Source organism: Oncorhynchus gorbuscha, linkage group LG18 (assembly GCF_021184085.1).
Source record: "Oncorhynchus gorbuscha isolate QuinsamMale2020 ecotype Even-year linkage group LG18, OgorEven_v1.0, whole genome shotgun sequence".
NCBI classification, from domain to species: Eukaryota; Metazoa; Chordata; class Actinopteri; order Salmoniformes; family Salmonidae; genus Oncorhynchus; species Oncorhynchus gorbuscha.
In genome coordinates this window covers 39375449-39400771 of record NC_060190.1, presented here as the reverse complement: position 1 = coordinate 39400771, position 25323 = coordinate 39375449, and the positions used below count along the sequence as shown (strand labels likewise).

Here is a 25323-nt window from a genome sequence, read left to right as displayed (position 1 = left end):
TGTGTAATCGATCGCTCCATCTATAAAGCAACTTGGCGTGTTTGATTGTGCGTGTGTGTGTGTACATGTGCATGAATGCATGTGTGTATGCTTGTGCAATTACCATGTTTTTGTGATTCTGAACAATTGAACGAAGCACCGGTATTCTGTAAACAGAGACAGATCTGTAATTATTGGTCGTTTTTATTCACACCCAACCGTTATCAATGCAGAACGTAAATTCATAATTGACTGTGACGGGCTGCAGTCTTTGTGTGGGAGGCGCAGGACAGAGGTAAGCCTTTGTAGGGAACTAGTCATGGTGCCATAGTGAGTGTGGAGAAAAGACATATGAGAGGTTGCTCACACAGGTGCTCGGAGTCCAGAGGGTCATTGCCATGGAGATGTGGAAAAATGCAGCAACTGCTAGAGGAAGTTATCTAACATTGATACACTACATAACCAAAAGTATGTGGACATCAGCTCGTTGAACATCTCATTCCAAAATCATGGGCATTAATACAGAGTTTGTCCCCCCCTTTACTACTATAACAGTCTCCACTCTTCTGGGAAGGCTTTCCACTAGATGTTGGAACATTGCTGCGGGGACTTGCTTCCGTTCAGCCACGAGCATTAGTGAGGTCGAGCACTGATGTTGGGTGATTAGGCCTAGCTCAAATTCAGCATTCCAATTCATCCCAAAGGTGTTCGATGGGGGTTGATGTCAGGGCTCTGTGCATGCAGGTCAAGTTCTTCCAAATCGATCTTGACAAACCATTTCTGTATGGACCTCGCTTTGTGCACAGAGACATTGTCGTGCTGAAACCGGAAAGGGCATTCCCCAAACTGTTGCCACAAAGTTGGAAGCACAGCATTGTCTAGAATGTTGTATGCTGTAGCATTAAGATTTCCATTCACTGGAACTAAGGGGCCTAACCCGAACCATGAAAAACAGCCCCAGAACATTATTCCTCCTCCACCAAACTTTACAGTTGGCACTATGCATTCAGGTAGGTAGCGTTCAACTGGCTTCTGCCAGACCCAGATTCATCCGTTGGACTGCCAGATGGTGAAGCGTGATTCATCACTATAGAGAACGCATTTCTACAGGTCCAGAGTCCAATGGCGGCGAGCTTTACACCACTCCAGCCGACGCTTGGCATTGTGCAGGGTGATCTTAGGCTTGTGTGCGGCTGCTCGACCATGGAAACCCATTTCATGAAGCTTCCGATGAACAGTTTTTGTGCTGACGTTGCTTCCAAGGGCAGTTTGGAACTCAGTAGTGAGTGCTGTAAACAAGGACAGACGATTTTTACGCACCACACGCTTCAGCACTCGGCAGTCCTATTCTGTGAGCTTGTGTGGCTTACCACTTTGCGGCTGAGCTGTTGTTGCTCCTAAAATGTTTCCACTTCACAATAACAGCACTTACAGTTGACCTGGGAAGCTCAAGCAGGGCAGAAATCTCACAAACTGACTTGTTGGAAATGTGGCATCCTATGACTGCCATTGTGAAAGTCACTGAGCTCTTCAGCAAGGCCATTCTTCTGCCAAGGTTTGTCTATGGAGATTGCATGGCTGTGTGCTCGATTTTATACAATTGTCGGCAACAGGTGTTGGTGACATAGCCAAATCCACTAATTTGAAGGGTTGTCCACATACTTTTGTTTTTGATAGTGTATATCTCTATACCACTTACAGTATAGGAGTGTTTATCAATGTAAATTGAATGACACATTTTAACATTGGAGTACATCCTTGAATATAGTAGATCCTTGAATAATACTTATATAAGTATTATCAGTGTACAGGAGCTAGTGGCTACAAATAACTCATTCTGTCTGCACACAACAGTGTGCTGTCTGTGCCACTTCTATCACAGTTTGTTGTGTGATCCATGAAGGCTGTCAATGTCCTTGGCTCAGAAACACATTCGTTTCATTCGTTACTCACTTCTGAAACAAAACATGCAATGCACACTATGAACAATCACACCATCGACAAATAATATTATGTGATGAAACATTAAATATTTGGAAATATCATAACTTTCCCATGGAACCCCACCCTATTGAGTAACTGCACAAACTATGGAACTATAGTAAATTCATTTTGTCGATTTTAAAGTTACATACAAATATTGCGTGTGTATTTATAAAAGGTACAAATTGAATTTAGTTAGGGTCTGGTCTGGTTTCGGCGGGAGAGTGAAGATAAGATAGCGGTTTTGGAACCCCTCTCCTTCCCTGTATTTATTTTATTCAACCTTTAGCTTCATCAGGGAGTCATACTGACACCAAGATCTCTTTTACAGATGAGCCTTGAATTACAGAAATGACATAAAATACAGAAATCAAAATACAAAATGCAAGCAGAAAGAAAGAGAGAAAAACACGGTCATAAGAAACAAACACAGTCATCCGTAATAAGGTCCTCAATCAGCTTTCTGAATTGCCCTCGAGGCACCAAAACACACACCAAAACACAAAGTGTTGAAGATTGTTCTACTGTACCTAACTCAGTAGAGACCAAATGAATTTCCAGAGTTAGCCATCCCTGTGACCGGTTGTGGTAGCTCATACAGTACGTCTAAAGTTTAGGTACAGTGAGACTTTTGTAAATGGGCTTTATGAATGAAAACATAGCAATGTATCAACTTACAGCGACATCAAAGAGGGCCAACCAACTTTGCAACTTCGTATGCAAATGTCATTTCAATTACGTGTTGAGTGGCCAAACATGAGACATCACACACGTCAAAAAGGTCCACTTGATCAATGTAATATCATTTGTGAGTATTTGTGAGCTTTAACATTACAGTTCAGCCTACCACGTGAGGAATAAAGATGACACATTCTACTTTACATCAGATCTTGGGGGGAGGAGGGAGAATGTGAGTTTATTAAGGGGAGGTGAGAGAGACGGAAACAGAGAGAGAGAGAGAGAGCAAGTGAATGGGAGAGAGAGTGTGAGTGAGAGCACAAGAGAAAGGTGGAACGCCTATGCTCTGGTCAGTGTAAGATCTTAACAGACTGAACATTTAGTCAATTCAGATAATTTCTAAGATAACGCATATGGTTCTAGTTTGACCTTGGGGTCAGGGAGTAGAGATCACAGAGAAGAAACTTCCTTGTCGGTAAGTCCAGTTGTTTTGACCATGTTGAACCGTGGAGGATTTAAGTGGAAAACATCTATCGTCATCGCTTGTTAGTTTAGTTTTCTCTGTTAATGGTTGACTACTAGTCAGTCACTGCTCCTTTTTGTCTTTCATGATTATATTAAAGGCTGCATTATCTGTTCAGTATGCAAGGCATCATTTAAACATCTATAAAAGCGATATGCAGTAAACCAAGACAAATACTGTATGTGATATGAGGTTTGCATGTGCAGACAGCATTTTAAGATAAGATATTGTGCGGCAGGCTTTGTCATTTCTTTACCCCTTGAAGAAGAGGATACAGGGGCAGAGGAGACAAGTCGCTTAATAAAGAAGATAGACTCACAATTCCTGTGGTAACAGGGTCCATGACCCTCTGATGAGAATCAGATAAGACAAAGCAGACACGTAAGATGAGATTTGAATGTTTTTTTAGGATTCACTATGTATCCATCTGGTCTATGAATGAAGAAATGCATGAACTCTACAATGTTCACATTGATGGCATGAAACAACTCCAGGGTCATTTGTTTTTGATAACCAAAGGTTGATTGGTTCTGAACAAATGGTCTATTAGGGTGACATTGGCTCTCTCTGTGTGTATGTGTGTCAGGGAGAGTGGGCTTACAGGTGTGTTCGAAGATGTCAACGGTGAACTGGATGTTATCTTCCACATTGGTGGCAATAAAAAGAACACCAACGTGTAATTTGCTTTGTTGTGTGTGCGTGTGTCAGGGAGAGTTGGTTTACAGGTGTGTTTGGAATGAAGATGTCAATGGTGAAACAGGCAGCAATGGCTGCGGTGGTGGTAGTGATGGGAAGCATGGCCGTCATCGCTCTAATCCTCACATTAGTTCAGCACCACTCAGTGGATCTCCCCCATCGCATGCAGGTGATGAGAAATTACAACTGTGATCTGTGATGTGACTGCTGTCATTGACTTCACAGCCCTTATCAGGGGCAGAATTGATGGAAATTCACTACGGGAAATCACCCATGTAAAATTCCAGAATTCACCTGAAAAAGTTTTAAATCCTTTAACTTTGGGAATTCCATTCCAACATTTTCCCCTCCACAATTCTCAGCCTTGTCCCTTCTGGATATCACATTGCTTTCATCATATCTCAGATTTCAATGTTATTTTTATAAAGTACATACATTTACCGTTCAAAAGTTTGGGGTCACTTAGAAATGTCTTTGTCTTTGAAATGTCTAGAAGGCCAGCAACGCGGAGTCACCTCTTCACTGTTGATGTTGAGACTGGTGTTTTGCTGGTACTATGTAATGAAGCTGCCAGCTGAGGACTTGTGTGGCATCTGTTTCTAAAACTAGAAACTAATGTACTTGTGCTCTTGCTCAGTTGTGCACCGGGGGCTCCCACCACTCTTTATATTCTGGTTACAGCCAGTTTGCGCTGTTCTGTGAAGGGATTAGTAAATGGCGCTGTACCAGATCTTCAGTTTCTTGGCCATGCTCGCATGGAATAGCCATTTTACAGAACAAGAATAGACTGATGAGTTTCAGAAGAAAGCTCTATGTTTCTGGTCCTTTTGAGCCTGTAATCGAACACACAAATGCTGATGCTCCAGAAACTCAACTAGTCTAAAGAAGGCCGGTTTTATTGCTTCTTTAATCAGGACGACAGTTTTCTAATGATCAATTAGCCTTTTAAAATGATAAAATGTGATTAGCTAACACAATGTGCCATTAGAACACAGGAGTAATGGTTGCTGATAATGGGCCTCTGTACATCTATGTAGATATTCCATGAAAAATATGCTTTTCTTGAAAAAACAAGGACATTTCTAAGTGACCCCAAACTTTTGAACGGTAGTGTATCTCACGGGATAAGACGGGGCCTCTGTAAATCTTCCAATATGGGATGGTTTTCAACATCAAAAGGGAAGTGTACAAATACAATTCCTATCATCACTAACGGACTGAACTCAAAAATGTTTTGTTTTATTCTCCCAGTAAGGACAATGTTAATCTTAGTTTAGATCTCTCCCTGTACGTATCCCTCTCTGTATCAAACACACAGGCTCTCCCATACACACAGGATTCCCCAATATGGAATGGTATTTGACTTCTCTGTCTGTGTGTCCTTCAGTACGGGATGGTGTTTGACGCTGGATCCACACACACTTCTCTCTACATGTACCGTTGGCCTGGAAACAAAGAAAACAACACTGGGGTGGTGTCACAGATGCTGGTCTGTGATGTTGATGGTCAGTGCCAAGGGCTGTCTGTGAACCATTATTACTATATTATTTGACTCATTCTTAAGGGTAAATCCTAACTTACACAACTCAAATGTTCACTTTGTCATGTGTCAACACGTTAGTGTTGCACAATTCCAGTGACCCCCCCAACCTGGAGTTACTCATCTGGGATTTCTAGAGAATTTGGCAACAATAGTTGATGTCAATGGAAGAAGAGTTAGGATTCGCCCCTAGAAAGGGAAAGGATGATACCTAGTCAGTTGCACAACTGAATGCATTCAACTGAAATGTGTCTTCCGTATTTAACCCAACCCCTCTGAATCAGAGAGGTGCGGGGGGCAGCCATAATCGACATCCATGTCTTCGGCGCCTGGGGAACAGTACTTTAGAAGTTACAATATGCCCCTCAGCCATCTTATACCTATTTTGATTGCAGCTTGATCTCAAGGCCAAGACGAATCATAATTTATCACTTAGTAATGGTTGTCATATCAAAACATACAGTGTATGCCTTTAGTGTCTCACACCCCTATCCCTTGCTCTTCCATAGGATATGGCATCTCTAGCTATGCCCGGGACCCCACTGCTGCAGGGCTCAGTCTGAGGAAGTGCCTGGACAGTACACTGGCAGTCATCCCTGCCAACCAGCTGAGGGAAACTCCTGTGTACCTTGGTGCTACCGCTGGCATGCGACTCTTGCAGTAAGTCAAGACTGCACCATTTTATCTTGATGTAATCATTTCCATTTACCACATCCCAATAATCAGACTTTATGAATAAAAAGGGTAAAGGTTAGGGTTAGGTGAAGGGTTAACTAAAAGGGTTAGGGTTAGGTGAAGGGTTAACTAAAAGGGTTAGGGTTAGGTGAAGGGTTAACTAAAAGGGTTAGGTGAAGGGTTAACTAAAAGGGTTAGGGTTAGGTGAAGGGTTAACTAAAAGGGTTAGGGTTAGGTAAAGGGTTAACTAAAAGGGTAAAGGTTAGGGTTAGGTGAAGGGTTAACTAAAAGGGTTAGGGTTAGGTAAAGGGTTAACTAAAAGGGTTAGGGTTAGGTAAAGGTTTAACTAAAAGGGTTAGGGTTAGGTGAAGGGTTAGCTAAAAGGGTAAAGGTTAGGGTTAGGTGAAGGGTTAGCTAAAATGGTTAGGTGAAAGGTTAACTAAAAGGGTTAGGGGAAGGCTTAGCTAAAAGGGTAAAGGTTAGGGTTAGGTGAAGGGTTAGCTAAAAGGGTAAAGGTTCAGGTTAGGTGAAGGGTTAGCTAAAAGGGTTAAGGTTAGGAGACGTGTTAGCTAACATGCTAAGTAGTCGCAAAGTAGCAAAAAAGTTAAGTAGTTGAAATGTTGCTAAAATGCTAAAGTTGTCAGATGAGATTTGAACTCAACCTTTGGATTGCTATCCAGGGTTGGTAGATGTTCAAGTTATACTCCCACCCATCCCCCACCCCGACCAACCACCCTGAAGCTTACCATATGGTACTAAATAGTCTCTTGGATTTACAGAATAATATGAAATGCTCTAAGACCAGGTTGAGGAAAACATCCCACTTATCTATGTGGTGACTATTTAACCTCCTGTACAGTATGACTGGGTACTGTGTGCTCTTCCAGGCTGCAAAACTTGTTTTTTTTAATAAAAATAAGCATTTCTGAAATAGACTTCATTGTCCTGCAAGAGTGACTGAATATTGTCCTCTCCTCAGGCTACAGAATCAGACCCAGTCTGATCAGGTTTTGGAGCAAGTAACCAAGGTGATCCAGGGGTATCCTTTTGACTTTCGGGGAGCACGGATTCTCTCTGGGATGGAGGAAGGGGCTTACGGATGGATCACCACCAACTATCTACAAGAGGGCTTCATTAAGGTGTGTATAGGGCCTATAGAATAGGCAGTGGTGTAAAGTACTTAAATAAAGATACTTTACTAAAGTACTACTTAAGTTGTTTTTTTGGGTATCTGTACATTACTCTTTATATTTTTGAAAACTTTCAATTCACTACATTCCTAAAGAAAATTATGCACTTTTTACTCCATACATTTTCCCTGACACCCAAAAGTACTCATTACATTTTGAATGCTTAGCAGGACAGGAAAATGGCCCAATTCATGTGCTTATCAAGAGAAAATCCCTGTTCATCCCTACTGCCTCAGATCTGGAGGACTCACTAAACATAAATGCTTTGTTTGTAAATGATGCTGTGTGCCCGACTGTCCGCACTTTTTAAAAACAAGAAAATTGTGATGCCTGGTTTGCTTAATATAAGCTATTTTAAATGATTTATACTTGTACTTTTGATACTTAAAACATCTTTGAGATTGGTGTCCCTTCCATGGGACAGTTGAGCTAACATAGGCTAATGCGATTAGCATGAGGTTGTAAGTAACAAGAACATTTCCCAGGACATAGACATATGATATTGGCAGAAAGCTTAAATTCTTGTTAATCTAACTGCACTGTGCAATTTACAGTAGCAGGTAAACAATACCATGCTATTATTTGAGGAGAGTGCACAATTTTGAACATGAAACGTTAGTCATAAACAAATTAGGCAAACTTTGCACATACATTGCTAAATCTAAATTGCACCTGGGCTGGAATAATACATTACTTGCATTTCAAAAGGTACAAAAAATACAAAAAATGTTTTTTTTTCTCTTTGTATTATCTTTTACCATATCTCATGTTACATTCTCCTACATTCCCACAAACATAAGTGTTTCCTTTCACATGGCACCAAGAAAAGCATATGCTTGCTTCAGGGCCTGAGATTTAGGCAGATAGATTTGGCTGTCATTTTAGGCAAAAATTGAATAAAAAAGGGGCGGATCCAAGAGCTTTTAAGTATATTTTTTCAATTAAATTGACTTTTGATACTGATGTACATTTAAAACCAAATACTTTTAGACTTTTACCCAAGTAGTATTGTACTAGGTGACTTTCACTCAAGTCATTTTCTATTAAAAGGTATGACAATTGGGTACTTTTCCACCACTGAGAATAGGTTACACACAAAAGGGCCATCTATGCAAGTACCCCTTGCTGCGGCACACAGAACGGGACAGGTTTGGCTGTGGGCAATAAGAGCTAAGACGCTAATCTTTGTGTAAACTCTACATAGTCGGTGTCACTGAGAAGCATGATACCTATGGATTGTGCACCCATGAAACAGGGTCAGACTGTACAGTGAATATAAGTATGCCCCAAATGCAATTATGCAGTCTAAATCAAATCAAAGTTTACTGGTCGTGTACACAGATGTGTAGATGTTATTGCAGGTGCAGTGAAATGCTTGTGTATAAAAAAAACATTATTTTTTACTTTTTGAATTAAGAAATGGCGGAATTAATCCAATAAACCCAAATAGCACTGTAACAGTAATCCAAATGCAATCTGTACATCTACACCAGATGAATTTAAACAAGATACTGTATACTTCTTAAGGAATCGAAAACAGCCCATCATTATAGCACTGTGTGATGATGGGGAGTGCCAATCATTAGGTTTCCTTCAGTCAGAAGAAAGGACGACTGAACCTAATCTCAGCAAAAAAAGAAACGGCCCTTTTTCAGGACACTGTCTTTCAAAGATAATTTGTAAAAATTCAAATCACTTCACTGTAAAAGGGTTTAAACACCGTTTCCCATGCTTGTTCAATTAACCATAAACAATTAATGAACATGCACCTGTGGGACAGTCGTTAAGACACTAACAGCTTACAGACGGTAGGCAAATAAGGTCTAAGTTATGAAAACTTAGGACACTAAAAAGAGGCCTTTCTACTGAATCTGAAAAACACCAAAAGAAAGATGCCCAGGGTCCCTGCTCATCTCTGTGAACGTGCCTTAGGCATTTAATTTTTTTTTTTACCTTTATTTAACCAGGCAAGTCAGTTAAGAACATATTCTTATTTTCAATGACGGCCTGGGAACAGTGGGTTAACTGCCTGTTCAGGGGCAGAACGACAGATTTGTACCTTGTCAGCTCGGGGGTTTGAACTAACAACCTTCCGGTTACTAGTCCAACGCTCTAACCACTAGGCTACGCTGCCGCCCCCCAGGCATGCTGCAAGGAGGCATGAGGACTGCAGATGTGGCCAAGGCAATGAATTGCAATGTCCATACTGTGAGACGTCTAAGACAGAGCTACAGGGAGACAGGACGGACAGCTGATCGTCCTTGCAGTGGCAGACCACGTGTAACAACACCTGCACAGGATCGGTACATCCGAACATCACACCTGCGGGACAGGTACTGGATGGCAGCAACAACAACTGCCCGAGTTACACCAGGAACGCACAATCCCTCCATCAGTGCTCAGACTGTCCGCAATAGGCTGAGAGAGGCTGGACCGAGGGCAGGTCCTCACCAGACGTCACCGGCAACATTGTCGCACATGGGCACAAATCCACCGTCGCTGGACCAGACAGGACTGGCAAAAAGTGCTCTTTGCAGACGAGTTGCGGTTGTGTCTCACTGGGGGTGATGGTCGGATTCGCGTTTATCGTCAAAGGAATGAGCGTTACACTGAGGCCTGTACTCTGGAGCGGAATCAATTTGGAGGTGGAGGGTCCGTCATGTTCTGGTGGCGGTGTGTTACAGCATCATCGGATGGAGCTTGTTGTCATTGCAGGCAACGCTGTGCGTTACAGGGAAGACATCCTCCTCCCTCATGTGGTACCCTTCCTGCAGGCTCATCCTGACATGACCCTCCAGCATGACAATGCCACCAGCCATACTGCTCGTTCGTGCGTGATTTCCTGCAAGACAGGAATGTCAGTGTTCTGCAATGGCCAGCGAAGAGCCCGGATCTCAATCCCATTGAGCACTTCTGGGACTTGCTGGATCGGAGGGTGAGGGCTAGGGCCATTCCCCCCCAGAAATGTCAGGGAACTTGCAGGTGCCTTGGTGGAAGAATGGGGTAACACCTCACAGCAAGAACTGGCAAAGTACTTAATGCAGCTGGTGGCCACACCAGATACTGACTTACTTTTATTTTGATCCCCCCTTTGTTCAGGGACACATGATTCCATTTCTGTTAGTCACATGTCTGTGGAACTTGTTCAGTTTGTCTCAGTTGATGAATCGTGTTATGTTCTTACAAATATTTACACATGTTAAGTTTGCTGAAAATAAACACTGTTGACAGTGAGAGGACATTTTTTTTAGCTGAGTTTACATGATTCCGAGGGAGGGGTACTGAAACATTGGATATCAGGGCATTGCAGTCATTCATATTGTAGATAGTGAGCCATGTCAATAATCCAGTACATAAATAAATATGCAGTGTGTATAAACAGTGCAACTAAAATACAATAGTAGTAGAAATATTAGAATGAGATGTTGAGAAAACAGTATTTAAAAACACACTACAAAATCCCACCACAATACATCCAGTGTGGTTTAAACAATTTATGTTTGTTGTCAAACTAATTACTGTATTTAATTTAAAATTATGTAACAACATTCCAACTTTGTTGAGCATTATTCTAGTTCAAATATGGCATGATTCCACTATTTGAGTCCGTTTGCATCACTTTCAATTAAATTTTAAAGGCGAACCGCAAATTCCATTGTGGCAAATTGTTATAGTGGTTAGCGTTCAGCAGAAGGACATTGGCCAATGTACAAAAATAAATCATGTAGAACAAAACATGCCTCCGATTCTAAGGAATTATGTCATTTCTATTCATGGCATTCCTATCTGCAATGTTCCAAAAATGTTTTTGTACTGAACATGCCCAGGCAAACCCACAGCTATATACAAACCCTGCGCTGCCCATCACTTGTCTGTCTGGAATGCCTCTGCAAATGAAAAACATGTGGTAGGAGGGGGCGGCCCGGCGACGACCCGCCCACAGTCGACCCTCAAACCATTCCTTGGCCAGTGGCTTCTCCATCTGTGAGGTTGAGTCAAAGTGTTAACCTTGACTGAAGTATTCCAACTACAGAGGCTTGGTCTCCTCAGACAATGGTATCAAGCTTGTTTAGGCAAAATTAACAGATGTTTGTGGATATACCGAAGGAGTACCATTTGTTACCACTAATAACCTGTTACATTGGTGAATTGCAGGTCTGCAGTTTAAAACTATTGCTAACATACAGTATTTGTACTTCTCCTAAGCAGCACGGCTTTGAGGGAGGATGGGTGCGTCCTAAAGGAAGGAAGATCTGGGGCGCCCTGGATATGGGAGGCTCTTCCACCCAGATAGCCTTTACTCCCAGCCAGCCTGTACGGGACCCTGCCTCCACCCTGGGACCCAAGCTCTATGGTTACCAATATGAGGTGTACACACACAGCTACCTGTGCTTTGGCAAGGAGCAGACCATGAGGCAGCTACAGGTTCATCTTCTCAAGGTAAGTAGCTGTCTGGTCACCAGTTCGATGAAACTGGAATGAATTGCAGAATGGTTGCAGGTAAATCAAATCACATGTTATTGGTCACATACACATGCTTAGCAGATGTTATTGCAGGTGTAGCAAAATGCTGGTATTAATACCAGGTAAACTCCCCATAGATGTAGATATTGTATAAAACCAGTTTTCAGGAAGAAAAAGCAAACAAGCTGTAGTGTTCTAAAGAAAGATACTGAACAAACAAAGATATGTTTTGGATCTTCCTGAAATGAAATCCAAAGAAAGGTCATTTGGGAAAAGGATGTTTGGCATGCCTTTGAAATATGGATCCAAAATAATTATAATAAGAATTCATTAAAGTTGGGATATACAGTATGTGACATTTCAGCCTCACCCAGGCCTTCTTTAAGACACATCATACATTTATTTCAGTCAATTCAGTGAAGAATTGCCCTAAAGCAGTTCGACTGAATGCGTCTGAGTCAGAAGCATTTCATGGCTGCCGTAGGTAAGTTCTTGTACGATTCAAGCAAACTTCCTCCTCTACCAGATGAGTGGGTCTACCCGCCCAGTCAACCACCCCTGCTACCACCTGGGTGACAACCTAACCCTGACTCTGGGTGACCTCTACGACTCCCCCTGCGTGACCAGACCCGTGACCTTTGACCCAGCCTCAGTGGTCACCTTCACAGGGACCAGTGAGCCACTTCAGTGTCTCAACCAGATAAAGAACATCACGAACATCACGAACCTGGCTGCCTGCTCCCTGGCCCCTGACTGTGGCTTCAACGGGGTCTACCAGCCCCCTGTCAGTGGAAACTTCTTTGTGAGTATTCATCCAATATCTATGCAAACCCCACTCAACTGGCACTCCAGGCAGGCTCAATAGAACACTCCATGTATTTGAAAGATGTCTAACAGTATATACAGTGTACAAAAATATTAGGAAGGCCTGCACTTTCCATGACAGACTAGGTGAAAGCTATGATCCCTTATTGATGTCACTTGTTAAATCCACCTCAATCAGTACAGGGGAAGAGACAGCTTAAAGAAGGATTTAAGACGATTGTGTATGTGTGCCATTCAGAGGGTGAATAGGCAACACAAAACAAAACATTTAAGAGCCTTTAAAAAGGGGTATGCTAGTACGTACCAGGCGCACCGGTTTGACTGTGTCAAGAACTGCAACTCTGCTGGGTTGTTTACAGTGTGTATCAAGAATAGTCTATCGCCCAAAGGACATCCAGCAAACTTGACAACTGTGGGAACCATTGGAGCGCTGTGGAATGCTTCCGGCACCTTGTCGAGTCCACGCCCTGACGGATTGACAATGTTTTGAGGGCAAAAGGGGGTGCAACTCATTATTAGGAAGGAGATCCTAATGTTTTGTACACTCAGTGTGTATCATCACCATCATTCTGTTTCCTTTCCCCAGGCTTTCTCAGCATACTATTACACATTTGACTTCCTTGGTCTGGCACCTCAGTCCTCTCTGTCTCAGGCTACCACCACTATAGACACTTTCTGCAAAAGGACCTGGAGCTCGGTGAGATAGAGACCTCTGCTGACCTTTCACATTGCCAGTACGCTTCCTTAAAACTGTATAGCAGTACTCAGATTCATCGAATCATACTCAATCACATGCTAAACAGGTGATTGAGAATGAACATTGAGTATGAGCATCCCATAACATGTCATTCTTTTTAGCACAGATATCAATCCACAGTAGCCTACAAACTTTACCTCGTAATGATCTAAGTCCCAGTGTTGTTACAACGTGCGTAATGACTTTTTTGGCAGCTCAAGAAAGAGTACACTGTAAAAGACAAGTACCTTCGTGATTACTGTGCCTCAGCCAACTACATAATGACAGTACTACTAGACGGCTACAAGTTCAACCAGACCTGGGGAAACATATACTTCCAGAGACAGGTGTGTTTAACTATACAGCATATGTAAGAACGTCAACATCCTATTGAAAGATTTAACTTCAGGACACAAAATGAATGAAATTATACCACAGAATAAACTCAGTATTTTTTGTGCGGCAGTCAATATGAATAGATGTGCTGTATCATACATTACACACCAGACAGTGGAGGCTGCTGAGGGGAGGACGGCTCAAAATAATGGCTGGAACGGAGTAAATAGAATGTCATCAATACCATTCCACCTAATTCCACCCCAGCCATTACCACGAGCCCATCCTCCCCAAATGAAGGTGGCACCAACCTCTTGTGATACAGTATATGTTTATATATACATCATCGGTGTCTATCAGGTGGCAGACACAGACATTGGCTGGACGCTGGGCTACATGTTGAACCTGACCAACCTGATCCCCTCAGAGCTCCCCCTGGTGGTGACAGGTGTGCAACACAGCCAGTGGGCAGCGGAGGTCTCCTTCATTGTGTTTGCCGTGTTCCTCAGCCTGATGGTACTGGTCCTACTGTGGCTCTGGAGCCCACAGGAGGGACGAGGCAACAAATGACAATCGATGAACGTCTCGGTCTTCTAGTCACCGATGATGAGATGCAATGTGATGTAACAGCAGCGATCAATAAGATCAGAAGAGTGTGGCAGCTCCTGGAACTCCCAGTAATAGTTAAATAGTCATATTTTCTGTCAATATGACTAATTATGGAGGCTGTTGAATGCATTATGAATTTATTAGGCATTTATAAGCTGCATAGCTTGATATTGTTCATGCAAATAGAAACCCTACAACTATAATATATAACTACCTAATATAAATGAATAGTGTTGGTATGAACGTATTCCTCAATGATTTTATATCTTTTCCCCCCATAAACAGTAATTGAAGGAAGTACCAAAGGGAGGATCATTTCAAGTGTCACATCACTATTACTACCTGATTTGTTCAATGCATTTGATATATATTACACTTAGAAATAAAAATACAATCACAAGGGTATATGAGGCACAAATGTGTGTGAGACTGTGCTGCAGATTGGTACATCTCAATCTTCTCCACCTTGATCAGCAGCAGCCGGATTTTTTCTTCGGGGGTTCTTTCTGCAACACCAAGCTTTCCTCTTCCTGTCGCGTCTCCTCTCCCAACTGCTTTAGCGTCCTTGAAGCAACACACACCAAATCAATGCTCGACTATTCACAGAGAGTCACTTTCCACAAGCAGAAGAGGACCACACGCAAAACAGACAACAGCCAAATCCACACTACGCCTACCAACAACAGCTTCCACATTAAACATCAGTCTGCATGCCTTACCTTGCCAGCGTTTCCATAGACAGAGTCACATTGTCACCTGTGGCAGCACTACACTCCATGAAGAGCATGCCGTACCCCTGTAAGTGACATCAATATTAGTATTGTACGTATGAATTATTTAAATCCTGAAGGTTGGTACACACCTCAATATCAGCACCAGCTACAAAACTGTAAAATACCCATTTAGAACAAGTCCCTTACCACATGTTAATCCTACAGCCCAGTTGCCCAAAGTCTGGCTGTTCAAGTTACAGTAACATACCGTTGCCAGGTTTTCCCCTTCACGAGTCTGAACCTCTCGTTCTAGATCAGCACAATCGGCCTTGTTCCCAAGAAGTATAACGATGACGTCATCTGGGGCCCCTTCCTACAAAATACAAAAGTTAATGACAGCACACTAGATACCAATGGAAGAAAACAGTGAATCCTGCAAAAACAATTGTTTGTGTTGTTACATAGTTGTTCTTTGCTTCTAAAAATGAAAGGCACGATTTAAATGACCCCTACCTGAACGCAGTTGACCCAGTAGCGGATGTCACAGAAGCTCTGAGAGGAAGTGATGTCATACATCAGCACTAGACCCTGGGCTCTGTGGAACACCTGCCTGGTGATACTGTGATACCTGGGGAAGAGAGTAAATAATAAGATGCTACAATAGTCTAATATGAATAATTATATACTGACAAATAAAAACACACGATGGGTTCAAATAAGAACAGAGGAACAGATTCTGTATCTAATGCTTGATGTACAACGTCCAACTGTGATGAACTTAGGGCTAGTGTCACCTTTCTTGACCTGCAGTGTCCCATAACTGTAAAGTCACTGGGCTGCCATCCACCGTCACAGGCTGTATGCAGGTATCAATACCTGCTCGGACCAGAAACAAACAAACATGAAACCAGACGAAAGAGCAGCACAGTAACATTGTACCATGGTGTTTGTTTCTTCACACGACATGGAAGGGCAGGGTGCCAAACATACCAATAGGATACTGATTACTCACCAATGGTAGCATAGTGGTCCATACAGAACTCGCCACTTTGGAAGCGCTTCATGAAGGACGTTTTGCCCACACTGCTGTTTCCAACCATCACCACGTTGTAGGGGTTTGATCGAGAGCCATTGCTTCCTAAGGTACCTTGGGAGGCAAGGGGATCAGAGAGACTGGTCTATTACAGTCACTATCACTTCTCTGATCTCACTCAAAGTCAAGCGAAGCACAGGGCCTCAACAACGCATCTCCAGCAAATTTATTCTAGGTCGATTTACTTACTCAAGACTAACCTTATACCCCCCCTCACTGCTGCCATTCTATTCTTACCAGATGGCTGTTTCTTCTTCTCTCTGGTGACCGGGCTCTTCTCCACACGCTCTGCCTTTTCTTGAACTCTTTTATTCCCATGGCCTGGCTGTGGAGCTGCAGCCACTTGTTCAAACCCTCCTCCACTCAAAGCAGCGCTTGAGGGAACAACCTTAGACAAATAGAAAACGTTCTCTCTCAAAAGAAAGGAGGGGGGGGATATGCTAATCTCTTCAACGTGAAATGTGTGATACTGTTGTGTGTTCAATAACATACTATCTGGTATACACGGTTCGTAAAAAAAAACATTTAGATGTAACAAATGAGATGTTTAACATAGTGGAACAAAAAAGTATTTAGTCACCAATTGTGCAAGTTCTCCCACTTAAAAAGATGAGGCCTGTAATGTTCATCATAGGTACACTCAACTATGATAGACAAAATGAGAGAAAAAAAAAACTGAAAATCACATTGTAGGATGTTTAATGAATTTATTTGCAAATTATGGTGGAAAATAAGTATTTGGTCACCTACAAACAAGCAAGATTTATGGCTCTCACAGACCTGTAACTTCTTCTTTAAGAGGCTCCTCTGTCCTCCACTCATTACCAGTATAAAATACAACTGTCCACAACCTCAAACAGTCACACTCCAAACTCCACTATGGCCAAGACCAAAGAGCTGTCGAAGGACACCAGAAACAAAATTGTAGACCTGCACCAGGCTGGGAAGACTGAATCTGCAATAGGTAAGCAGCTTGGTTTGAAGAAATCAACTGTGGGAGCAATTATTAGGAAATGGAAGACATACAAGACCACTGATAATCTCCCTCGATCTGGGGCTCCACGCAAGATCTAACCCCGTGGGGTCAAAATGATCACAAAAATCCCAGAACCACATGGGGGGGACCTAGTGAATGACCTGCAGAGAGCTGGGACCAAAGTAACAAAGCCTACCATCAGTAACACACTACGCCACCAGGGACTCAATCCTGCAGTGCCAGACGTGTCTCCCTGCTTAAGCCAGTACATGTCCAGGTCCGTCTGAAGTTTGCTAGAGAGCATTTGGATGACCGAGAAGAAGATTGGGAGAATGTCATATGGTCAGATGAAACCAAAATATAACTTTTTGGTAAAAACTCAACTCGTCTCTCGTCGTGTTTGGAGGACAAAGCATGGGGGTGGAAACATCATGCTTTAGGGCTGTTTGTCTGCAAAGGGACCAGGACGACTGACCCGTGTAAAGGAAAGAATGAATGGGGCTATGTATCATGAGATTTTGAGTGAAAACCTCTTTCCATCAGCAAGGGCATTGAAGATGAAACGTGGCTGGGTCTTTCAGCATGACAATGATCCCAAACACTCCGCCTGGACAATGAAGGAGTGGCTTCATAAGAAGCATTTCAAGGTCCTGGAGTGGCCTAGCCAGTCTCCAGATCTCAACCCCATAGAAAATCTTTGGAGGGAGTTGAAAGTCAGTGTTGCCCAGCAACATCCCCAAAACATCACTGCTCTCGAGGAGATCTGCATGGAGGAATTGGGCCAAAATACCAGCAACAGTGTGTGAAAACCTTGTGAAGACTTACAGAAAACGTTTGACCTGTCATTGCCAACAAAGGGTATAAAACAAAGTATTGAGATAAACTTTTGTTATTGACCAAATACTTATTTTCCACCATAATTTGCAAATAAATTCATTAAAAATCCTACAGTGTGATTTTCTGGATGTTTTTCTCTCACTATGTCTGTCAAAGTTGAAGTGTAACTATGATGAAAATTACAGGCCTCTCATCTTTTTAAGTGGGAGAACTTGCACAATTGGTGGCTGACTAACTACTTTTTTGCCCCACTGTACGTGCCTTCAGAATGTATTCACCCCCTTTGACTTTTTCCAGGTTTTGTTGCGTTACACCCTGAATTTAAAACAGAGCAGGTTGAAGTGTCTATTGTGTTATTGAATGACTCAAAATCCTCTGTGATGGTCGAAGCATCTGACTCAAAGAAATTATCTGACAAATGCCCAGAGCTGGAAAATGTGAAGGACACCACCTCAGCATGCTCACTTTCCTGCCTCCTCTCTTCCTGTTTCTTCCACTCCCATGTTATTGGCTTACACACAATACTCCATAATGTGAAAGTGGAATTGTGTTTTTAGAAATGTTCACTGATTAATAAAAAATAAAAAGCTGAAGTGTCTTGAATCATTAACTATTCAACCCTTTTGTTATGGAAAGACTTTTTTGTCCCATCGCTGCAACGCACTCAGGAGAGGCAAAGGTCGACATTGTTACTGCACAATGCTAACCTAAATGACAGAGTGAAAAGGCTGTACAGACTAAAAAAAATATTCCAATAAGGCACTAAAGTAAAACTGATAGAGAAATCATTTTAGATCCTGAATACAAAGCTTTATGTTTGGGACAAATCCAAACACAACATCACTGACTACTACTCTTCACATTTTCAAGCATGATGGTGGTTGCATCATATTATGGGTATACTTGTCATCGGCACAGACTGAGGAGGTTTTCTTTAGGATAAAAAGAAATGGAATAGAGCTAAGCCCAAGCAAAATCCTAGAGGGAACACCTGGTTCAGTCTGCTTTCCAACAGACACGGAGACAATTTCACTTTTCAGCCGGACAATAATAATCAGTAAATGTTACTGAGTGGTGTAGTTAAAGTTGACTTAAATTGTCTTGAAATTCTAATGGCAAGACTTGAAAATGGCTGTCTTGCAATGATCAACCACCAACTTGACAGAGCATGAAGAATTTTAAAAAGAATGTGCAAATATTGTACAATCCAGGTGTGCAAAGCTTATGCTGACCAGAACGTCTGCGTGTGCCATCGCGCACATGTTGATTCGTCAACCCACACGAAACGCAATCAGGACACACAGGTTGAAATATCAAAACGAACTCTGAACCAACTATATTCATTTGGGGACATTTGGCGACGAACTTTAAGGTGCGTTACCACCACCAACTGGACCTCAATTCATATTTCAATCACCCAGGTGGGTAAATGCTCCTAAAAATCAATGAGGAGATAGGAGAGGCAGGACTGGCAGCGTGTCAAGCCTCACAAATAGAACCAAGTTCTAGATTAGCGCCTGGCTACGCACGAGCAGTGTGGATGCGGTGATTGAATAACGTGTGTACATTTATTTTGCAACGTGTGCGCTGCAATATAAATGTACACATATATGTTACTCAATCACCACACTGCTCGTGCTAATCTGCGTAGCCAGACGCTAATATAGAACTTGGTTAAATTTGTGAGGCTTGACGTGCTGCAAGTCCTGCGAGCGGTCTGGTCAGTAACCAGAAACAATCACAGCTGTAATCATTGCCAAATGTAATTCTAAAATGTATCGACTCAGGGGTGTGAATATTTATGTAGATATTTCTGCATTTTATTTTACCAAAAATTAGCAAAAAATCCTGATCCATGTTTTCACTGTCATTATGGGGTCTTGCATGTAGATGGGGGAGGAAAAAAATACCTATTTAATCCATTTTCAATTCAGGCTGTAACATGTGGAAAAAGTCAAGGGGTATGAATGCTTTCTGAAGGCACTGCATTTTGAAAGGTTAGGGCCGAGGTCAGACTTACAGCCTATGAACAATATCCAAGTATATAATAAAAAAACAGACAAGAGGTTCAAACAAGTTCTTCTTTCTGGGGCGGCAGGTAGCCTAGTGTTTAGAGTGTTGAGCCAGTAACCAAAACATTGCTGGATCGAATCCCCGAGCTGACAAGGTAAATATCTGTCATTCTGCCCCTGAACCAGGCACTTAACCCACTGTAGGCCGTCATTGTAAATAATAATTTGTTCTTAACTGACTTGACAGGTTAAAAAAAATAAAAAATCCAATGAGCCTTCCAATAAGCGCATCACAATCCTAGTTGTGACAAATCTCTTTTCTTTATTCAAACATTTTTCAAGAATGAGAATCATTTGTAAGGAATGCCACAGTACCTCTATGAATATTGTCTCCTTCTCTGTGCTCTTCCTCTCCTGTTGGTCCTCCAGACTGACAGCTTTAACCCTGTGCTCCTCTTGAAATCGTCCCGAAATAACATTGATGTCCGGATCTCCAATGGCTTCCTCTCTAATCTCTGCCCCCATTACCTTTTCTCCCGTCTCCTGATTTTCTTTCTCTGAGTGTTGTCCACCTGGTGTCCGACGGGTAGAGCCCATCTTTCTTCTCTTCCCTGTAGCTTTGGATTGATTAACATCCTTCTGAGATTGGCAACTCGGAGAGAGAGATAATTTCGAAGGAAGACTGGGGCTTGGTGTTGAAAGACGTTCCATGTAAGCAGTTTGTGTGAGTCTATGAGAATCTATACAAACCATATCACCTGACTCTTGGGCTGCTAAACCACAGGAAGTTTGGTTGCTTTCGCTCTCAGCGGCTATTTTCACTTCTATCTCCTCCGCCTCTCTCACGTTAAGTTCTACAAACGCAGACTTTTCTAAGGCAGATTCTCCTACTATGGTCTCTGTCATCTGCCCCACGGGCACCTTTTCTAGAAGTTCCTCAAGCTCATTCTTTTCTATGCTAGACTCAATTTCTACTGCCATCACGACCGCTCCTACATCTTCTAGAACCTCTGTGTCTTTTTCTTTCTCATCGTCCTTTCCCTCTGGTCTCTCCTCTCCTTGTCTATCTCGAGGAGCCCTGCGAGTGGAACCCATTTTCCTTTTTCTCCGCGGGGCGCCTGCAGTTTCTTTCGGACCAAGAAAACTCTGCAGTGAGGGGGGATCTGGAGGGGAGTCAGTGTCTTCTCTTGATTCACAGAGTGTTACCTCCAATGCGGTTTCTTCGTGTTGCAAACCAGAGACATTAGGATTTGAGTTCCGTGTGTCATTGGTCAGGTAGGACTCTACAGTGGGAAAATCGGGGTTGTGAAGAGTTCGGCTACTATCAGTCAACTCAGATTCACTTTGAAGAATGAGTTGTGTTGCCATGGATTCATCATTTACGATTGACTGTCTCCTACTTTCTATTTCGTTACCATCCATTCGTCCCTTTTGATTTAAAGTACTGACAGAAAAGCTGAGGTCAGTCAGGACATTCTCATCTCTTTTTTCTCCTTCGTTCTTCTCTTTACCGGCTCCATCCTTTGATTCCATCAACATTTCAAACTCCATGTCCTCTCTCTTGTCTTCTATCACGTCAGTTTGTTTTATTTCTTCTTGTTTTTCCTCTGTGCCCCCTTCTCTTTGTGCAGGATGCCTGCGAGTCGACCCCATCTTTCTCCTCCTGCTTGGAGAGGAACTCTGATTGGAGTCTGCGTTTGCTGCATTATCACCTTGGTCCTGAACACTCTGCAGTAAGGGTGGTTTGAGAAAGGAGTGGGTGCTTTCATCGGAGTATGAAGCTTGGACGAGTTGACTAGCAGAGATATTAGGATCAGTGCTCAAAGTCTCATCTGTTTGGCGGGGCTCTGTTGTGAGAGTTGCGCAATCATACGTAATTTTGCTGCCAACACTCACTTCATTTACAAGCAGCACGTGATCACCAACTTCCCCCTCGCTGAGTAAAATGACTGATGTGTCCAGTCCACTTGTGGTATTGGAGTCAGTGTTTGCATCCTCCTCATTCCCTTGAATACTCTGCAGTAATAGTGGGTTGAGAATGAGAAAGGGGTTAGTGATTTCCACACATGGAGTATGGATGAGTTGACTAGGAGAGATATTGGGATCAGTGCTCAAGGTGTCATTGGACTCGATTGTAAGAGCATTATTATATATTATTTGGCTGCAGTCACTCACTTCAGAATCATTCCCAAGCAACGTAGAATCGCCAACTTCCTCCTCGCTGAGAAAAGGGTCTCCTGATTGGAGGCCTTCAGTGTTGGACTGGAACAATGGGTCAACTATGTGAGCCATGCTTGCTTCACTGTTGCTCTCAGTTTCTATATGGCCAGTTTCTATAAATACAGTGGCTCTGTTGTCTTTGTTATACAATTGATCATCAATACCAAATGAATAGATGACATGGTCAAAAGGGGTTGGTTCAATCAGAACATCCTCTCCTTTCTCATCATCGGCTCTATGCTCCGGTTCCAATAACATCAGAGGCTTTTCCAATGTTTTAACACCAAATCCTTCCACTGTTCCCATGTCCCACTCTAACTGCTCTCCTATCGCTCCTATGTTTTCTGTGTCTTCCTCCGTTTGGAAATTCCCCTTTCCCATCTGCTCGCCTTCCTTCTCGTCTCCACTGGCGCTGCCTTTAGGCTCCATAGACATTTCACACTCAGTCTCTTCGATGCCACACACTTGTTCTTTTCCCACGATGGCCTCTTCACCCTCACCATAAAGATACCGATATTTACGTATCTTACCCTCTCCATTTTCTTCCACCCTGCGAGTGGAACCCATCTTTCTTCTCCTCCCTGGAAAGCTGGATCCTGTGTGAGCACGTTCGTCGTGACCGAAAGAGCTATCCGAGGGGGTTGATTTTAAAAAGGAGGTAATATCCTCACTTCGCTCAGGTTGATGGCCTTCTACATTGTCCAGTTGTCTAAAATGAGGTCTATATGCCAGTACTATATTTTCTTCAACTATCAGATCAACAAAGTCCTCTGCTTCATCTCTTTGGTGCAATGCTTCCTGATTGCCTGGTCCAATAGAGTTAATATCTTGGACTTTGGACTCATTTAGATCAGGTTGAAGTTTCTCTTCACCTTTTCCACTTTGGAGGACTATTGTGTTACTGAATGACTCAAAATCTTCTGTGATGGTTGAAGCGTCTGACTCAAGGTATTGATCTGATGACTGCCTAGAGATGTTTAATGTGGATGACTCCGCCTCAGCATGCTCACTTTCCTGCCTCCCCTCTTCCGGTTTCTTCCAGTCCTCTGCTATGGGTTCAGCAGCGAATCCCTGAACAGCTTGCAACGCAAGGTCAAGAGACAGATGGGGGAGTGAGTCAGTTCCAGGAGTATCTTGAAGCAATTCACTCCTATAACTAGCCACAGCTTCACTACTAGGTTCAGTATCCTCACCAACTTCCTCTTTACATTTGTCATCTGATTCGTCGGGTGTGTTAGAAGCAAACAAAAGAAACTTGCGTTGATTTCTGCTCTCAGTGTCCATTTCAATTTTGTTTGGTCGCAGGAGCCCTTCAGTGTTACTGTGGGACTCAAATTCCACAACAGATGCCTGAAGTTCTAAGGACGTTTCGGTGTCTCCAGTTTCGTCATGGTGCTTCTCCCCAAAGTCTGTCTCTTCTCGGTTGCCTTTATTCCTACGAGTAGACCCCATTTTCTTCCTCTTCCCTGCAGTGTCAGGTGATTGTAGAAGATATGGGTTTCCAGGTTGAGACACCTTTGCGAGGTCATTTAGTGATGGATTAACATCTTCCATGAATTGTGGCGTTGTTGAATATAAGCCCTTCGATGAGAAAAGGTCCGTTTGTATGGTTATCGAAACCGAATCAGCCCCAACTCCTTTCCTTTGCGCTGACGACATTTCGGACTCATCGTTCTTAGTCTCATTTTCATCTCGATTCCGAGGGAGTCTTCGTGACGACCCCATTTTTACTTTTCTTGATTTCTTGTCAGACATGGTTCTTCCTAGATCACCACACAAGACGGTAGGTTGTTAATCCTTAAATCTCGCTGGAATTAAAAAGGCTTCCAGTTATGATATGCTCTTTGCATCTTTTACACAATTACAATTAACTTATTGTGAAGGCACCACAGATGTTTAGGCACTAAGATGTTTAAGCCGACACTCCCAGTTATGTAACTAATGCATAACTAACACACAAATGTTATCTGAAAGATTATTTAACCCAAAGCCAAGATTAGACACGATATTCACAAAAGCTAAGGCGAATACACATTTACATTAAATGCACCAGCTAATAATCACAGCGGGGTTATCAATTACATGCAAGTTATGCAAACAATAGGTTTGCAATTACCCCCCATTTTAAACACTGTATGATGAATAATTTCCTGTTTCCAATGTCAACACCCCAGTGTCACACAGAACAGTCTCTCTAGACATCCGCATTGCCTCACGACTTTCAACTGCTCCGGCTTATCGCCTAGGATCTGGTTTGAAGTCACACTAATAAGAAAACATGTTTAAAATGCAGATGAACGTGACCACTCACAATTCTCAAATTCAAATGTCCTTTTTAAAAAAGGTGGAGATTTGCAGACATGAGTAAATGTAGATGCTGGTGTTTTCGTTGCTGAAACCATGTCATCACAAATGTGTTTAAAAGAATTGTAGTCAGTGTAATACCTAATCTTTTGAAATGTTCCAATGCAAATTAACCTGACATCCACCAACAACCACAATACTTTATGTACTCACCTCCAGAATCCACTTGTGACTTCTACCTTCAGATGAGATGTTCAGGAAATCCTTTAAAAACGTCTCCAAAAAACCACTGTATGATGTCAAGTCCTAGTTAGTATAGCATGCCAGGTTTAACTCTTCTGTTGAAACCGTTTCCGATTTCAGCAACTGTGACCAAAGACTTCCTGTGTAATTGAGACTAGCTCTTATGTCGAAACAAACTGAACTGTGCAAACATCCTTGAGCAAAAAGGATCCTTCCTGAAACTGCTAAACTAATAGCTTTGAGGCAATTCTGGTCATGAGAACTTCACTGTGAATACGTTATGGCGAAGTTTAAATTTTTTTTTTTTTTTTTTTTATTCTTACTGTTACCAACCAATAGTGATGTATTTACACATCACACACATGGGCCTATTACCCTGCATGGTTTAACTGGCGTTATGATTACAGTAAATCCTGGATGGGTGAAAGGGAATACCAGTCAGATTTTGTTTAACCAAATACAGCTCTGAATTAGCAGTGGTCATTGTTTCCTTGCCCTATTTCACTTTGACTTAAGGGATTGCAAGTTATACAACTTAGAATAAATTGAAAAGACATACATTTGCAATGCAGACGGAGCTACCCAAATCATTCAATCTGTGACTCAGATTTTCAATCCGAGTCACAAAATTCCATTTTAAGAACAATTTAATGACTAAGCTTTGATTTACACATCAATCCCTCCATCTCCC

General features: G+C 42.4%; 2 protein-coding genes across 7 annotated transcripts; one reads left to right on the top strand and one right to left on the bottom strand.

Moving 5' to 3' along the window:
• The first annotated feature begins 2915 nt into the window (after positions 1–2915).
• On the top strand, positions 2916–14637 carry LOC124003949 (ectonucleoside triphosphate diphosphohydrolase 8-like). 4 transcript variants are annotated; one of them, XM_046312616.1, is made up of 11 exons: positions 2916–3115; positions 3402–3544; positions 3872–4028; positions 5247–5364; positions 5909–6059; positions 7054–7213; positions 11474–11704; positions 12255–12530; positions 13140–13250; positions 13505–13636; positions 13986–14637. In XM_046312616.1, exons 3-11 carry the CDS (start codon positions 3900–3902, stop codon positions 14193–14195), a joined length of 1518 nt encoding a protein of 505 aa, XP_046168572.1. In that variant the 5' UTR covers positions 2916–3115; positions 3402–3544; positions 3872–3899; the 3' UTR covers positions 14196–14637. The 4 variants fall into 4 exon arrangements, with proteins under 4 accessions (XP_046168572.1, XP_046168570.1, XP_046168571.1 ...); XM_046312614.1 differs by lacking the exon at positions 3402–3544 and having other exon boundaries at positions 2916–2989; XM_046312615.1 differs by lacking the exon at positions 3402–3544.
• On the bottom strand, positions 14367–25254 carry LOC124003948. Of its 3 annotated transcripts, XM_046312612.1 has the most exons (10): positions 24603–25254; positions 22041–23893; positions 20241–21881; positions 16278–16428; positions 15960–16094; positions 15742–15823; positions 15461–15575; positions 15216–15320; positions 14954–15030; positions 14367–14798 (listed from the first exon to the last, which is right to left on the bottom strand). In XM_046312612.1, exons 2-10 carry the CDS (start codon positions 23838–23840, stop codon positions 14705–14707), a joined length of 4200 nt encoding a protein of 1399 aa, XP_046168568.1. In that variant the 5' UTR covers positions 23841–23893; positions 24603–25254; the 3' UTR covers positions 14367–14704. The 3 variants fall into 3 exon arrangements, with proteins under 3 accessions (XP_046168568.1, XP_046168566.1, XP_046168567.1); XM_046312610.1 differs by having other exon boundaries at positions 20241–23893; XM_046312611.1 differs by having other exon boundaries at positions 20241–23848.
• Between the last annotated feature and the right edge of the window lie 69 nt (positions 25255–25323).